The 17,966-nt window shown below is 50.0% G+C and overlaps 1 protein-coding gene across 4 annotated transcripts in view; it reads right to left on the bottom strand.

Annotated features, from left to right (window-relative positions):
* Positions 1 to 17,966, bottom strand: part of LOC133360368 (centrosomal protein of 290 kDa-like) — a 102,056-nt gene that overhangs the window by 1,465 nt on the left and 82,625 nt on the right. For all 4 annotated transcript variants that reach the window (XM_061579052.1, XM_061579051.1, XM_061579049.1 and 1 more), the window contains 9 exons: positions 14,053 to 14,181; positions 13,300 to 13,386; positions 10,735 to 10,899; positions 9,378 to 9,500; positions 8,269 to 8,441; positions 6,386 to 6,527; positions 4,957 to 5,030; positions 3,196 to 3,278; positions 1,689 to 1,795 (listed from right to left, as the gene is read on the bottom strand). In XM_061579052.1, coding sequence (XP_061435036.1) covers positions 1,689 to 1,795; positions 3,196 to 3,278; positions 4,957 to 5,030; positions 6,386 to 6,527; positions 8,269 to 8,441; positions 9,378 to 9,500; positions 10,735 to 10,899; positions 13,300 to 13,386; positions 14,053 to 14,181 — 1,083 coding nt within the window. The remainder of the gene's footprint in view (positions 1 to 1,688; positions 1,796 to 3,195; positions 3,279 to 4,956; positions 5,031 to 6,385; positions 6,528 to 8,268; positions 8,442 to 9,377; positions 9,501 to 10,734; positions 10,900 to 13,299; positions 13,387 to 14,052; positions 14,182 to 17,966) is intronic.

Here is a 17,966-nt window from a genome sequence, read left to right on the forward strand (position 1 = left end):
TTATTATTTTATTATTTCCATTCAACGTGACTTTACCGAAAGAACCAAGAAGACATAAACAGGCTGTTGGGGCAAGTGCTGTTAGCAAACACCCAGGGGTGGCCCCAGACTAGCTGCCAGCACCTGGCACCCTAGACCAGGGGTCGGCAACCAAAATAACAAGAAGAGCCATTTCTTTCCAATTCGGTACAAAATTCAGTATTTCAAGAGCCGCAATGCATCTGAGTACATACTGTACATACGTACATATTGTCAAGAAGCAGCCCGTAAAGAGCCGCATGCGGCTCCGGAGCCGTAGGTTGCCGACCCCTGCCCTAGACGAACCATGCAATCGGCGCCCCAAATCCCAAGGGGAGCTCTAGGCTGAGGTTTTTTTTGGTAAAATGGGAAATACGTTGCCCCTATTTTCCATTTAACGTCTTTTTTTAAGCTTATTTTTAAAAGAGGCATAATTATTCGCTTTGTCCATCCGTCTCTCCGAGCAGTAACGTCTCCGAAATGTTGAGAAATTAATTATGATTCATATTCCCTCTGTCTGCGCACAGGAATTGAAATAACGACATCTTCGTTGTTGCATTTGTGTTTTTTTCCTCGACTTTGGCACCCCAGTTAACTTAGCGCCTTAGGCGATTGCCATGGATCGCTGATATGGACGAGTGGCCGCCCCTGCAAATACCTATAAATATACAAAGACAGAGATGCCCACGCTCGTATGAGGTATATTGTACACTGTTGGGGCAAGTACCTTTGAAGGCTGGCACGGCGAATGGAAATCAATCCAGTATTGTCTGTATGTTGAACGTCTAACTAGAACACCATTTACTAAAACACGGATCGTGTATCATAGTAAAGGGGGTACCAGTGGTTAGCGCCCTACGTTATGAACCACGGCGACCTGAGTTCGATTTCTCCGTCACGGCTAACATCAGTGAGGCTGGAATATGAAACCAATTTTCATGGCACTCTCTTCACAAACCCGGTGGGGAGTACGGTTGAACAAGCCCCATCACTGACACGGTGCGGGGAAGGCCCTTACCCAGGAGTCGATTGGCAAAGGGGCTGTACCATTTAATAATCGAGGTTTTTGGGTTAGACCGCGCAAATATAAATGTGTTGTTAATATAAACGTGATCTAACCCAAAAACCTCTCGTGGATAATAATGGTCGTCGTTAAACTGCCTATACATTTTTTATGCGGTATTACACTGGTCAACAAAAAAAACATTTTTTTCTGGCCTGGACTTTTGCAGCTGTTTTAGACTAATTTCAGGGTGCTGATTCCAAATCTGATCTCAGATTTGCTCTATCACATCTCATTTTTATGCTATCGGCATACCCCATTTTCATTGATTTTACCCGAAATTAACTCTGTCACTTATGAGTGCAAGTTGTTGCGAGTCAGTGACTGCTTTAGTGTTAAAATACGGTGCTGTATTTTTAGGATAGTGTGTTTATAATATCATTTTATGTAGATATCCACATTTATTTAATATTTTTCTTCCGCACTTTTTATTGAAAATGCAATATTTGATATCTCAAAAACCTGATGCGATAAGACAAAAACTGATGCCAGATTTGGAATCAGCACCCCAAAATGACATTAAAACCGTTGGAATACCTGATGCCAGAAAAAGTGTGTTGACCAGTGTTATCAATGACTTGTTAACATGCGCTCAACGCTACGCTACCTCGAGCCGGCCATTGTGCATCTTCATCTCACGCAGCTGCACTTGCACCTGAACATTCTCCTGCAGCAGCTCGTCATAACGCCGCGCTTTCTGCAGAACATCGCGCTCTGTAATGCACGCACGCACACACACAGCAGCAAGAGACAGCCTTTAACAGACAGTTGGGTAAAGTGCTGCTGCTTCTTATTCTTTCGTATGGCATGTAAATCAACAGCTTGTATAGATGATGTCATCGTTGAATGTCAAGATACTTCAAGCAATCCAAGACGGCAGTAGACGCTGTACGGATTGCAGCGATACTGCCAGGGTGCGCATGGATGGCGCACTAGTCGGTGATGTGGTTTCGGCTTTACCGCAGTTTGGTGATTCTTTGATTTTATATTTTTGGCAAGTGCTGCTAGCGAGCGCCTATGAAGGCCGGCACGGCGCACGCACGAAGGGGGTGGTGGGTGGCCAGCATCACACCCGGCCGCCTCGATCTCCGCCAGGCTTACGAAGATGACAATGTTGGTCTTTGTCATGACGGGGATCACCGTAATTGTTATCATGAAAAAGCAGTTCATGATAATTGGTTTTTTACCATTTTATCTGGCAACAAAACTGACACCTTTTTTTGTTTACAAGGAGTCATGTTTGCATTGACCACAATACCTGCGGTCGGAATGCAACCAAAAAACACAACTCTGATAATGTATGCACTCTCCTTGAAATGGATTGTTCCACACCCGAGACAGCTTTCCTTAGAGCCTAGTCTCACATGGTGTTGGACCAGATGATGCTGCTGGCAAAGGAGGTTCCAAAGGTGTAAAAGCAGTTCATTATTAGAATTATGCAGCTGCTGATTACGATCAAGATGATGCTGGAGCTGCCAATGGTGACAATTATACTGCTGATTACGACTAAGATATTTCTGGTAATGATGCTAACGAGAGAATGCTACTGCTGATGCTACTGCTGCTAACAATTCTTTGGTTCTTTCGGTAAAGTCACGTATAAAGAATAAATAATAAATTAAATAATAGCATGCGACGTTTCGATTGCTAGGTCATTTAATTTTAGTGTGTTTCTTTCTTCCCCTAAGCCCGCTCACTTCTTTTTGTACTCATTGACATGTAAATTTTGTCTCTAACCCCTCCCTCTCGCTGCCTCCGCCCCCCCTCTGTCTATTTAAGGCCACCCCACAGAGACGATCACCCCTCTCTGTACCTGTGTTGCCCGCTCTGTGTATCTTGGTGATATCTGTCTGCTTATATGTCTGTCTATAATATTTTCCGGTTAGATTTTATGTCGCTATTTCATTATACCTCATGACGATTGCTTGTGTTGCAATCGAAACGTCGTATGCTATTATTTTTTTTTTCATACTTGACTTTACCGAAAGAACCAAAGAATAATTCCTGCAGTCACGAAAGCTCTAAAGTTAAGATTGCTGCTAACAACATTGCCGCTGCTGCTCCTCATGATGGTTGCGACGACAATGATGCCGATGACGATGTTGACGGCTCACCCGATGATGGTTCGCTCTTTCTCAGCTGCTCCAACTCCTCTCCCAGCTCCGCCTTTTCCTTCTCCAATCGGTCGATAGTCAACCTGCCAACACGCGTGCCGAGTGAGGGTTTGAGCCCTGGTGCTGGTCGTCTTGCGGAGGTGAGGTGGGGAGGGGGTGCATCAAAGTCCAAAGCCCAGTACCTCTGAAGTTCTTAACCCTTAAATCTTGACTTAAAGCTCTTTTTAAATCCTTTATATTAAGTTCACTTGTTTGCTTGCTTGCGCGCTTACGACCGTGCAAATCTTTCGGTCGTGTTTTAACCCACTTCCCGTGATCCAATCGAGCTGACATTTTGCACACAGACTCGTTGTGCGTGACAATTTATTTTCGTGAAAAAAATTTTCCAAAATTTTCCATTTTTTAGGAAACATTAAATTTCATATTTAATTTAAAATACCAATGTGATAAAAATGAAACTCTTACTCAAGAAAAACAGAAATGAATAATAAAATAAAACCGCTGCCACGCATATAAAGGATTTATAGTGAAAAACTTTGTTTTTACGGGTTAATTTTCTTCCTGATGACGGACGCTTGTGTTGCGATCGAAACGTCGTAGTTTTGTTATTTTTCGTTATTTTCTTTGAACCTATGTACGTGACTTTACCGAAAGACCCAAAGAATGTTCTTAACCCTTTCCCGTTCCGACACGCCTGCAAGTTGCAGGGTGCCGTGTCCTGTTCACCGCTGAATCTCGGAATGCGCCGGCGGTTCACCGTTAATTTTATTCGGAGCGGCGTAGCAGTGCCGTTGTTTTCACTCGCCGCAGAGAAAGCGTGGTGACGCTCCACGATTCAAGTTTTCAAGTTTCATTGATTAGGTATAGCCCTGTGAGCCATGCGGCTCTTGAGTCGGGTGCAACCGCAACAAACAAAATATGAACACAGAACATCTTAAAGCGACGACGCGCAACAGAAACATCCTGATTTAAAGCTTTCGTGACTGCAGGTATTCATCTTCTTGGTTCTTTCGGTAAAGTCACGTAGAAGGGAAGTAATAAAATAATAAAAATGAAACATAATAAAATAATTCTCACGACGTTTCGGCCACAACGCAAGCAGCCGTCCTCAGGTGAAAACCAAGTCTGTCGGGGAGACAGCGTCTCATTTTTATTATTTTATTACTTTACCGAAAGAACCAAGAAGAGAAACATCCTGGATAAACCAGCAAAAGAACCGCCGTTCGCCACTAAGTGGCTTCGACGTCACTACGGCGCTTGTGCCAGGCTAGGTGCACCAAACTCCACGCGTGGCCTTTTACTTACGATCCCGTTCGGAATCAATTCCGTGATCACTATGAGATCTCTTTTACCAGTGGCAAAATATAGTAGTAGGTTTTTACCCTTTTAAACTGGTACAAAACTGACACCTTTATTCAAGGCATCATGTTTGCAATAACCACAACACAAGTAGTCAAAAAAGCAAACAAAAAGAAGCAACTCTGATAATGATAATAATATGCACTGTTGCTTCTTTTTGTTTGCTTTTTTGACTACTTGTGTTGTGGTTATTGCAAACATGATGCCTTGAATAAAGGTGTCAGTTTTGTACCAGTTTAAAAGGGTAAAAACCTAGTACTAAATTCCGTGATCGTGAACGCAATCGGAAGAAGAACGTGATGACGTACGCGCGTATTCCATCGGAATGGTAAACGGTGAATACGAGCCGCGTGGCTGGGTATCTGGGCTCAGAGTGGCCGTGTCGGGCACCGGGAGCTGTACCTGGCTATCTGGAACTCCCTGGTGAGGCCCGGTTGGGATTTTGCCTCCTCCGGGAACTTCTTTAACAGCTCCACCTGCACAGCACCTTCGATTAGCACGGTTGGCTACGTTCGGTGCAAAATAACTTCAACACACACACATGCAAAGCATCGGCACAGCGACATCAAAGATACAGATCTCTGGGGCAAGTGTTGTTGGTGAGGACTTATAAGGCCGGCACGGCACACGAGGGGGTGGGTGGCCAGCACCAAGCCCAACCGCCTTTGTCTCCCCAGTAGCGATGTTTACACACCACACCAGGTACTCATTTGAGGCTGAGTTGACCTAGGAGAGGACAAGGACCGGCTCAGATGAAATCATCACTGGTGTTGGCCGTGAGCGGGAATCGAACCCGGGTCGTCGGGCTCGTAGCACAGCGCGCTAACCGCTACACCACCGCTCCTCACTACAGTGACATCTAGGGGAGCAGCACAGACATATTCGTGCCTTGACGTTATTTTTCTAAATAAAATAATTCACCAAATTATTTACCAAGACTAGGGTTGATACTTGGTTTTTTACCCTTTTATCTGGCAACAAAACTGACATCTTTTTTTTACAAGGAGTCATGTTTGCATAGACCACAATACCTGCAGTCATAATGCAAAGAAAAAACATAACTGATAATGTATGCACTGTCATTGAAGTTGATTGGTCCACACCCGAGACAGCTTTCCTTAGAGCCTAGTCTCACATGGTGTTGGACCAGATGACGCCAAAAGGCGCACCTTGGTCCAACACCATGTGAGACTAGGCTCTAAGGAAAGCTGTCTCGGGTGTGGACCAATCAACTTCAAGGACAATACATACATTATCAGAGTTGTGTTTTTGTTTGCATTATGACTGTAGGTATTGTGGTCTATGCAAACATGACTCCTTGTAAAAAAAAAAGGTGTCAGTTTTGTTGCCAGATAGAAGATTAAAAAACAATTATCATATTTTTTCTTCTGGCAAATGAGATTCCAAGACTAGGGTTCATATTCTTAGTTTTTTTTCGGTAAAGTCACGTAGGTAAAATATTAAAATTAATAAAAGTAGAATTTTAAAAAATCACGACGTTTCGGAGGCAACACAAGCCTCCGTCTTCAGGTGGAACCGTCACAGCCACGACAGCTGTATCAAGTACTTGATACAGCTGTCCGAAACGTCGTGATTTTTTTTATTTTATTCTACTTTTATTAATTTTAATGTTTTACCTACGTAACTTTACCGAAGGAACCTAAGAATATGAATCCTTGCAGTCACGAAAGCTTCAAAATGAGATTCCAAGACTAGGGTTGTCGTCGCCAAGTGCTGCTACCCGCCGTGCCACGGCTGCCCCCCCCCCTCCCCCCCGGGCCACCCCAAACTTAGCGCCACCGAATCTCGATCGCTGTCCGAGCGGGATCACCTGCTGCTCCAGCTGCCGTTGGCGGCGCCGGTGCTCGCCCTCGCGCTGCTCCGCCTGCCGCAGCAGCGTCCGCGCGTCCTCCAGGCCCCGGCAAGCGCGCTCCGTCTCCTCCTGGGCGTCCCGCAGACGAGCCTCGTACAGCCTCGACGTCCAAGAAAAACAAGACAAACAAGACAAAAAAGGCACAAAGATTTACACCAGAGCCTCAGCAGACTGTTGCAAGGCAAGTGCTGTTCGCAAGTAGCGCTCACGAAGGCCGGTAACGGGACATGAGGGGGGGGGGTGGCCAGATGTTGACTACCTCACCTGGTGTACAGGAGGTCGTGGGTTCGATCCCCACCCTGACACCTGCATTTTTTGAGTTTTGGTGTCTTTCTCTCATCAGATGTTGACTACCTCGCCTGGTACGCAGGAGGTCGTGGGTTCGATCCCCACCCTGACACCTGCATTTTTTGAGTTTTTGTGTCTTTCTCTCATCAGATGTTGACTACCTCGCCAGGTGTACAGGAGGTCGTGGGTTCGATCCCCACCCTGACACCTGCATTTTTTGAGTTTCTGTGTCTTTCTCTCATCAGATGTTGACTACCTCGCCTGGTACGCAGGAGGTCGTGGGTTCGATCCCGAACCTGACACCTGCTGCTGTATATTTGGAGTTTGCGTGTCTCTCTCTCTCATCAGCATCACGGTGGCTAGGAGATGTTAACTGCCTCGCCTGGTATGCAGGAGGTCGTGGGTTCGATCCCGACACTGACGCCTGTGTATTTAGTGAACATCAGCAATGTGTAGCCGCCCCCAAACCGAGACCCAACTTTAATTTGTGTTACCCGAGTCACATGGCGTTCAAATTTCGATTTAAAGCTTTCGTGACTGCAGGGTTGCATCTTCTTGGTTCTTTCGGTAAAGTAACGTAGAAGGGAAATAATAAAATAATAAAAATTAAACATAATAAAATAATTCTCACGACGTTTCGGCCACAACACAAGCAGCCGTCCTCAGGTGAAGAACAGGGCTGTCCGAAACACAGCGTAGTTTGTGTGCGTTCATTTCTCATCAGCATGCCGCATTGGCACCACAGTGGCCAGATGTTAACTACCTCACCTGGTATGAAAGAGGTTGTTGGATTGATCGCAACCCTGACACCTGCTGTATATTTGTGTGTACGTTCTCTCACTCTCTCCGCGCGGTCGCGTACATTTTCTTCCGGGTCCTCCGGTTTTCCCCTCCACATTCAGAATCAATGTATTTTGCCTGTTATAAATGTCCACGTGCTGATAAGCCACTTCGTTGAGCTAGCACTTGTGATGGCCAGGTCGCTTCTGGGGAAAATAAAAGATCTATATAGTCCAGTGGGCCTCACCTGGTAATACAAAAATAGTATCTTCTTGGTTCTTTCGGTAAAGTCACGTAGAAGTAAAATAATAAAATAATACAAATAAAACATAGTATGTTTTATTTTTATTATTTTATTTTATAATAAAAATTAAACATAATATGTTTTAAAATTAAAAAAATTAAACATAATATGTTTTATTGTTATTATTTTATTATTTTCCTTCTACGTAAATAAAACATATGCTGTTTAATTTTTATTATTTTATTATTTTCCTTCTACGTAAATAAAACATATGCTGTTTTATTTTTATTATTTTATTATTTTCCTTCTACGTGACTTTACCGAAAGAACCAAGAAGATGAATCCCTGCAGTCACGAAAGCTTTAAATCGAAACAAAAATAGTAATAATAGTTCTAAATCGACGTCTGTCTGGCGGTTAGCTTTGATGCACGTGCCGCTAAATGGTCATCGCGGTTGGCCACGTGGCTCCACCGTTTTTTTCCCGCTCTGGTGATCAGCACGACGAAGTCGACGGATGATTGTGCTCACTTCGACAGGGCCCCGGGCTTCAGGCCCTGCTCGTCGCTCGCCTGCGTCCGCGCCAGCTGGGCCTCGACTTCGGCGAGTCGTCGGCGCGAGCTCTCCGACTCCTCCCGCGCCAGCTCCAGCGCCAGCTCCAGCGATCGCTTCTCCCCCCGCAGCTTGTCCACAGCCTCCCTCTCCTGCGACGCGAGACGCGAGACCCGCGGGCGGGGCGGGCGGGGGAGTGAGGGCGACAGGGAGCGAGTAGCGAATTAATGGGACGACTGATGGGTAAGGTAGAAGGACAAGGAGTGAGTGAATGAGACGACTGATGGGTAAGGTAGAGGGAGCGAGTGAGTGAGTGCGGGCGGGCGGGCGGGGAAGTGAGGGCGACAGGGAGCGAGTAGCGAATTAATGGGACGACTGATGGGTAAGGTAGAGGGGTGAGGAGTGAGTGCGGGCGGGGGAGTGAGGGCGACAGGGAGCGAGTAGCGAATTAATGGGACGACTGATGGGTAAGGTAGAGGGGTGAGGAGTGAGTGCGGGCGGGGGAGTGAGGGCGACAGGGAGCGCGTAGCGAATTAATGGGACGACTGATGGGTAAGGTAGAGGGAGCGAGTGAGTGAGTGCAGGCGGGGGAGTGAGGGCGACAGGGAGCGAGTAGCGAATTAATGGGACGACTGATGGGTAAGGTAGAGGGACGAGGAGTGAGTGAATGAGACGAATGATGGGTAAGGGAGAGGGAGCGAGTGAGTGAGTGAATGATAGGAACAACTATGGGCGGGGGAGTGAGGGCGAGAGGGAGCGAGTAGTGAATGAATGAGATGACTGATGGGTAAGGGAGAGGCAATGATGAGGGACTGACGGGTAAGTTAGAGGGGATGAGGAGTGAATGAGTGGGTGAATTATTTACAGGAACAACTATGGGCGGGGGGAGTGAGGGCGACAGGGAGCGAGTCGTGAATGAATGAGACGACTGATAAAAGGGAGAGGGACGAGGAGTGAGTGAATGAATGACAGACAAAACTAAGGGCAGGGAAGAGGGACTAGCGAGTAGTTGTTGTCCTTGGTACCGCGTGTTTCATGTGTGCGTCTCTCTCCATGTGTGCGTGTGTATCTGCTGCGTGCGTCGTCACCCTCTTGATGTGCGCGAGGAGTTTCTCGTTCTCCGTGATGAGCTTGTCGACCCCGCGGCTACGCGTCTCGTAGCGGTCGCTCAGCTGCTGACCGGCCTTCAGACGCAGGGCCTGGAGCTCCGCCTGTACGGGGGGGTGAGCACACAGGGACACGCGGAGACACGCGGAGGGAGATATGATGACACGCGGAGACACACAGGGACACACGGAGACACGCAGACATGTGGGGACACGCGGAGACACACGGGAACACAGGGACACGCGGGGACACGCGGGGACACGCAGCCATATGGGGACATGCAGAGACATGCGGGAACACACAGGACATGCGGGGACACGCAGAGATATGGGGACACGCACGGCCACGCAGGGCCACACAGGGCCACACAGGGACACGCGGAGACACGCGGAGGAAGATATGGGGACACGCGGAGACACACGGGAACACACAGGGACACACGGAGGCACGCAGACATATGGAGACACACGGAGACACACGGGAACACACAGGACATGCGGGGACACACAGGACATGTGGACACACACACAGATATGGGACACACGGGGACACACGGGAACACACAGGAAATGTGGACACACACACAGATATGGGACACACGGGGACACTCAGGGACATACACACAGGGTCTCGAGACACATGGTCTCCTGGAAACTCCCCCTGTACGAGGGGAAGCATTGGGACACATGGGGAGACACGGGGATACTCGGGGGGCATGGACAACCAAGACAAAGATCCCCCGAGTAGCCTGTAACAGACTGTTGGGGCAAGTGCCGTTCGCGAGCACCTACGAAGGCCGGCACGGCACACGAGGTTGTGGGTGGCCAACACCACGCCCGGCTGCTTTTGTCTCCCCAGTGCTGATGTTCGCACACCGCATTGGGTACTCATTTGAGGCTGAGTCGACCTCGGGGAGGCCGAGGACCAGTTCAGATAATCGTCAGTGGTGTTGGCCGCGAGTGGGAATTGCGCTCGGGTCACAGCCGGGTTCGTGGCGCTAGCAGCTTACTCACCCTCTTAGTTCTTTCGGTAAAGTCACCGTGTAGGTAAAAAATGAAATAAAAATTAATAAAAATAAAACAATAAAAATCACGACGTTTCGAAGGCAACACAAGCTTCCGTCTTCATTTTTTACCCACGTGACTTTACCGAAAGAACTAAGAGTATGAATCCTTGCAGTCACGAAAGCTTCAAATCTAGAATTAGCTTACTCACCGTTGCACCACCGCCCGCCCCCCCCCCTAGGCCGCTGACACACGGACAGACGAACACACGGGCACACGGACACACGGACACACGGCGGAGTGGCGATGAGGGCGCACACGCGGCGAGGTCTACCTTGAGCTTGGCGTTGTCGGCTTCGAGGCCGGCGCTCCGCTGGGCCTCCACCACGCCCGGCGCTCGCCGCAGCTCCTCGTTCTCGCGCTGCAGCTTCTCCACGACGCGCTGCATCAGCCCCACCGTCTTCTCCAGCTCCGGCACCGTCTTGCCGCTGCGGCCCGCCTGCACCGCACGCACGCGTCGGCGGCGTCACGGATGTCGCGGTGCGATGGTGTGATGGTGTAATGGTGTGATGGCGTGATGGCATCACGGTGTGATGGAGTGGTGGGGTCGCGGTGTGATGGTGTGATGGGGTCATCCTATCACAGTGTCAGGGTGTAATGATGTGACGGTGTGATGGTGTAATGGCGTGATGGTGTGATGGTGTTACGTTGTGATGGCATCACGGTGTGATGGAGTGGTGGGGTCGCGGAGTGGTGGGGTCGCGGTGTGATGGTGTAATGACGTGATGGCGTGATGGCGTGATGGCAGTATAGTGATGGCATCACGGTGTCACGGTGTAATTGGTGTCACGGTGTGATGGAGTGATGGGGTCATCGTATCACAGTGTCAGGGTGTCATGGTGTAATGATGTGACAGCGTGATGGTGTAATGGCATTACAATTCGACGTATTGACAACGTTGTCGGTCAAACTGACGAAGAGCCACCGCGTGTCGAGAACATTCAACAGAAAAACGTTAGCGAGGATAAATATAGCGCAACGACGATACATCGCCGACTTTGACTTACAGGGCAACCCGACACGAGCTCGCGTGCACGACGGCCAGCAGAGACGACAAGAAGTGGGTATACAGGTAGTCCCCGAGTTACGACGGAGTCCGACCTACGATATTTCGATCTTACGACGGCGACAGCGATACGACAACATTGTAAAATATTTAAAATTCCGCGCGGCAGGCAAACGCAGGTACGATACTGTACGTTGGGACGCTGCCGGGATGTTACGCATCTCCCGCCTCGCGCGATGCAGATAGGATTGTTTCCTGAAAAAACTTTCTATTAAATTGCAGTTCATATCGGTCGGCTAAGAATTTACCTTGTTTTTTTTGTACTTTACATTTTACTGCGCGATACAGTATTGTAATTAATAAATACATGCAGTATATAGGTTACACAGCACGGTACTGTAAATTGCTCTGTTTTGCTAAATTATCACCATTCTTTAAGACTCCTGTGTAGGCTAGGACATCTTCGACTTATGATATTTTTGACTTACGATGGGGTCGTCGTAACGCATCTCCATCGAAAGTAGAGGACTACCTGTATATATAGAGAGAGGCCAACGGTAACGACACATACACACACGTCTACTTCAATACAGACTTAACATAGTCGAGCGCACATGATCGTTGTTGGTTACCTAGGTGACGCAATGACGCCTCTCCGCACCCGTAGGTCACGTGACAGGATGTTCTTTTTTTTTACTCGAGTAGGAAGTAAAGCCGTGAGTTTAAGATCTCTTTGTCCGCGTGTATGTCTGAATGCTGAACTCCTTTCACAACCGTACGTAGCCAACCGTGCTAACTGAAATGCGGGGGAAGGACAACAAACTATGGGTCTCTGTGAGTCTATGGGTCTCTGTGTGAGTCTATGGGTCTCTGTGTGAGTCTATGGGTCTATGTGTGAGTCTATGGGTCTATGTGTGAGTCTATGGGTCTCTGTGTGAGTCTATGGGTCTCTGTGTGAGTCTATGGGTCTCTGTGTGAGTCTATGGGTCTCTGTGTGAGTCTATGGGTCTCTGTGTGAGTCTATGGGTCTATGTGTGAGTCTATGGGTCTCTGTGTGAGTCTATGGGTCTCTGTGTGAGTCTATGGGCCTCTGTGTGAGTCTATGGGTCTCTGTGTGAGTCTATGGGCCTCTGTGTGAGTCTATGGGCCTCTGTGTAAGTCTATGGGCCTCTGTGTGAGTCTATGGGTCTCTGTGTGAGTCTATGGGCCTTTGTGTGAGTCTATGGGTTTTCAGAACTGCAAAAAGCAGTTCTTAAGAAATGAGTTTGTCAATTTATATGATTTAACAGTGCATAGCTCCGATGGCTAACTAACATGGGAAGGAAGAGCGTTCCAGACGGCCACAGAAGCCAAAAGCCACTGCGAGGATGACCGGAGTTCGCGTGACGACGGTTTATGCTCCTCGATGAAATCGGCAAGGTATTGCGGTCCATCTGTGGCAAGCGCTTTGTGTGTGTAATGAGCGCGACTGCATAATGACGTATTCCGATTCAAAGCTTTCGTGACTGCAGTGATTCATATTCTTGTTTTTTTTCGGTAAAGTCGTCACGTAGAAGGGGAATAATAAAAGAATAAAAATAAAACAATTAAATAAAATTCTCACGACGTTTCGGCCACAACACAAGCAGCCGTCCTCAGGTGAAGAACAGAGCTGTCTGAAAGACATCGTCCTCATGAACACCGCTAAGCGCGTCACGTATTTTCACATGCTCAACACCCAGCCACGTGACTTTACCGAAAGAACCAGGAAAATGACGTGTTCGTTCGGCAAACCAGAAGACACTGCCACACGTCACGAACGACGACAGATTTGGGGGGATGTGAATGTCTCACGCCTCTGACGTTGCCGAGTTTCCTCTCCATCTCTCCCTTCTCCCTCTTGAGCTGTGCGCAGAGGGCCTGAAGGTCGCTCAGCTTGTCCTTTAGAAAAACAACAACAACAACAATCAAAAACAATAACACAAGGAATAAAGAATAAGCGAGCACACGCACTACGTCGCCACCGGGCAGATGGTGGAGGGTTACACCTCGACTTGACTATACCTCGCACCGCCAATGAGCACGGTTGGCTACGTACGGTGCGAAAGAAGTTCAACGTACAGACATACATAGACTCACACAGAGACCCACAGACTCGCACAGAGACCCACAGACTCACACAGAGACCCATAGACTCACACAGAGACCCACAGACTCACACAGAGACCCATAGACTCACACAGAGACCCATAGACTCACACAGAGACCCATAGACTCACACAGAGACCCATAGACTCACACAGAGACCCATAGACTCACACAGAGACCCACAGACTCACACAGAGACCCATAGACTCACACAGAGACCCATAGACTCACACAGAGACCCACAGACTCACACAGAGACCCATAGACTCACACAGAGACCCATAGACTCACACAGAGCCCTATAGACTCACACACAGAGACCCACAGACTCACACACAGAGACCCATAGTTTGTTGTCCTTCCCCCGCACCTACGATGAGCACGGTTGGCTACGCACGGTCGCGAAAGAAGTTCCACGTACGTACACACACACACGCAAGGGGAGTGAGCTCCCTGCACCTGCAGCCTCGGCAGGTCCTTCCGCACCCTCTCCAGCTCGAAGCGCAGTTCCACGTTCTCGTCGGACAGCTCAAGGACTCGTCTCTGCACCTCCTGCTCCTGGTCCAGGCGCGAGTTGGAGCTGGGCGTCTGCGAACCGCGAGCAGCAACGACGGGACATTTTTGTTTATTTTAAATTCTAAATCTCAGACCCGCTCTTACAGGACATGTGTAAAAAATAAACTAAAGAAGAGCTTCGTAGCTCATCGGATTTGTCCAGGGTAATTAGATTCTAAAAACTAAACAATTTTTTATTTGATAATTGGTTTTTTACCCTTTTATCTGGCAACAAAACTGACACCTTTTTAACGAGGAGTCATGTTTGCATTGACCACAATATCTGCAGTCATAATGCAAACACAAAACACAACTCTGATAATGTATGTGCACTGTCCTTGAAGTTGATTGATTCACACCCGAGACAGCTTTCCTTAGAGCCTAGTCTCACATGGTGTTGGACCAGATGACGCCAAAAGGCGCACAACTCAAAGACAATGCACCATCAGAGTATGAGAGCTCGGAATAAGCATTTACACCATTGGTACCTCATTTGCCAGTAAAAAATATGATAATTGTTTTTTTACCAGGTAAGGCCCATTGAGCTGTGTATCTCTGTTTCAGAAGAGACCTGGCAACAATTGATAACCCAATGAAGTGGTTTATCACGTGGAAGTTACGTCGGCCAAATACCGCAAATGCACGTTGATTCTAAATGTGGAGGGTAAAACCGGGAGAAAAATCCACGCGACCACGACAAGAGAGACACGCAAACTCCAAATGTACAGCAGGCGTTGTCAGGGTTGCGATCGAACCCACGACCACCTGCATGCCAGGCGAGGTAGTTAACATCTCCTAGCCACCGTGGCGCCCTGATTCTGACAACAAATTAGGACGTACAAAAACAAGGCAGTGCACGCGAGACAAGAGCTCACATGCGCTTACAAAATTACGCGAGCAATGATTTGCAAAACCTAACATGACAGCTGATCGAATTAGCGGTTGTGGGGGGCTCTGTGGGGGGGGGGGGGGTGAATGATTTATATCATACTAATAGGGTTTTTCCCCTTTTTTCTGGCAACAAAACTGACACCTTTTACAAGGAATCATGCTCACATTAACCACAATACTTGCAGTCAAATGCAAACAAAAAACAATACTCTGATAATGTATGCATTGTCTTTGAAACTGATTGGTCCACACCAGAGACAGCTTTCTTTGGAGCCTAGTCTCATATGATGTTCGACCAGATGACGCCAAAAGGCGCACAGTTCAAAGACAACGCACTACCAGAGTAATGAGAGCTCGGGGTGAGCATTTGACTGCAAGTATTGTGGTTAATGTGAGCATGATTCCTTGCAAAAAGTGTCAGTTTTGTTGCCAGAAAAAAAAAAGGGAAAAACTCTATTAGTATATTTTGGTACTGGCAAAGGAGGTCCCATGATGATTTATATCATGTGTCTACAAACGGGGGGGGGGAGGGGGGGCAGTGGTGGAGACTGGCTACGCGTTCGACTGCTTTTGAGTCGACGAGGCGGAGAGAGAGTGACTCCGTGAAACTCACAGCCACAGGTTTTTGTCGACCGCACTACGACCTCGACCGGTCTGAACGCAACGCGCTGTGCCTAGCAAGCGTCAAGTCGAGCGGTCGCCCCGTGACTACTACGCCGACCCTGCTGTCGTCACGCTCGATGAAATCAAGACTCGCAAGCGGCACGGGATCGTTCTCTCGAGTGAAGCCTAAGCCCTTTTATACTGGTAGCAACCTCCTGGTTACACCAGCCCACAGGGGATTATTGTGTCCGTCCGTCCGTCGTGCAGGGAGGGGCTGGGTGGGGAGGGGAGGGTGCGGAGGGGCTGGGTGGGGCTGGGTGGGGATGGGCTAGGTGGAGATGGTGGAGAGGCGCTGGGTGGGGAGGGTGGAGCTGGGTGGGGGGTGGGAGGGGAGGGGCTTGGTGGGGAGGGGCTGGGTGGGGAGGGGCTGGGTGGGGAGGGTGGGGCTGGGTGGGGGGTGGGAGGGGTGGGGCTGGGTGGGGAGGGGCTGGTCACCCCGTGGTGCCCTTATAAAACTCAACGTTTAACCTACTCACGCCGGCTTGTGCCCGCCCTCACAGTCGGCCATATTTGCGGAATACACCACGCCGCCGTTGACCCTGGCCATTGACCGAGCAACCCAACGTTCCTACCAGCTCCCTCCGTAGGAGGAATGTGTTAACAGCTCGGACTCCTCCATCGCAATGCGCCCGATGGCGCTCGCCCCACCCCCCCCCCCTCTTTGTCCGCGCCCTCCCGGTTTAGCCGGAGGGGGGAGAAGCTACCCCAGGCAGCGAGGGCGTCGACGAGTTACCTCGGACGCCCCGTCTGAGTCGCGCGTCCCATCGCCGGTGCCGCCACTCCCCTCCCCTTGCCCACTGTCGACCCGCTCCTCGCGATTCCCCAAATCATTTCCCGGCTCCGCTCCCGACGGATCTCCCCCCGCCGGGCGGCCTTCCGGCGCGCATTCCGGCGGGCTTTCTAGCCGTGCCTCCTCCGCAATGGCCGAACCATCTCCCGCCGGCGATTCTGATTGAGTTTCGTCAGCCCCAGGCTCCTCCGGATTCCCGACGGCCTTCCGATCGTCTTCTCCTCCTCCGCTCGCGATCGCCGCGGCGGCGGCGACGTCAAATTCTTCCTCGTCTTGCTGAGCCGCGGCACGGAGCAGCCCCTTCCTGGGTTTCCTCGCCTGCATTCCCGCGACCTCCGGTGTGCCAACGCCAGGACTACCACCATCACCGCCACCGCCCACCGTCACAGCCTCCTCCTCCTCCTCCTGGTGTCCTCCCGGCGTCGCCGACTCCCCGGCTCCGCCGCCATCCCCCCGCCCGGTCTCCCCACTCGCCGTTGCTCCTGCGGCGGCAGCGCCCATCTCGACGCGAGCGCCGGGCGGTTCCCGCTCCGCTTCCGGGTTTCCGTTTGAACGGGCCTCGCTCACGGCCGTTCCTTCGGGTGGGGACGATGACGCCAGAGCTTCGTCCACGTCGGTAGAGAGTGCTGCTGTTGCTGCTGCTGCCGCTCCTGCTGCTGCTGCTGCTGCAGCCGCCACCGTTCCGTCGGCCGCTTCTGATTCGCGGAGGCGATCCGCGGGCGGCAGTTGACGCGGAGGCTGAGCTGCGACGCGGGGAGGGGGTTTTAGGGATGGGCGCTTCTGGGATTTCTAAGCGGGCGGGAACGGGCGGGCGGGCGGGCGGGATTTGAGGCGAGCACAGTCAGTGAAGGTAAAAACGAGAGGAAGGAGAGAGGAGGGAGAACAACGGAAGAAGAAGAAGCAGCAGAGAGTTGAGTTGGCGGTAGGGGTCAACCGGAGTAGCACGGAGCTGTCCGCGGTTGCACCGCGTGTCGTTCCGGCGTGATTTACGACGTTTCGATGCACATGCCGGGCAGCTTCTTCGGTTCCTGAAGGAGCTCCCCAGTGCGCGGTGCGAAACGTTGGACATCATGCCAGACAGAATGTGGTACATCCCGAAAACGCATCGGAAGAGAACAGAGAGGCCTAAGAAAGGCTCACTAAGGCAATGCTTTAAGAGGCCAAGCCTTGCTGACGAGACCAGCTGAAGTGAAATCTGCATGTACGTTGAACTTCTTTCGCATCGTGCGTAGCCAACTGTGGTAGTCGGAGGTGCGGGGGAAGGACGGCAAACTATGGGTTTCTGTGTGAGTCTATGGGTCTCTGTATGAGTCTATGGGTCTCTGTGTGAGTCTATGGGTCTCTGTGTGAGTCTATGGGTCTCTCTGTGAGTCTATGGGTCTCTGTGCAAGTCTATGGGTCTCTGTATGAGTCTATGGGTCTCTGTGTGAGTCTATGGGTCTCTGTGTGAGTCTATGGGTCTCTGTATGAGTCT

Source organism: Lethenteron reissneri, chromosome 68 (assembly GCF_015708825.2).
Source record: "Lethenteron reissneri isolate LAM-NWPU_2019-01 chromosome 68, ASM1570882v1, whole genome shotgun sequence".
Classification (NCBI taxonomy): Eukaryota; Metazoa; Chordata; class Hyperoartia; order Petromyzontiformes; family Petromyzontidae; genus Lethenteron; species Lethenteron reissneri.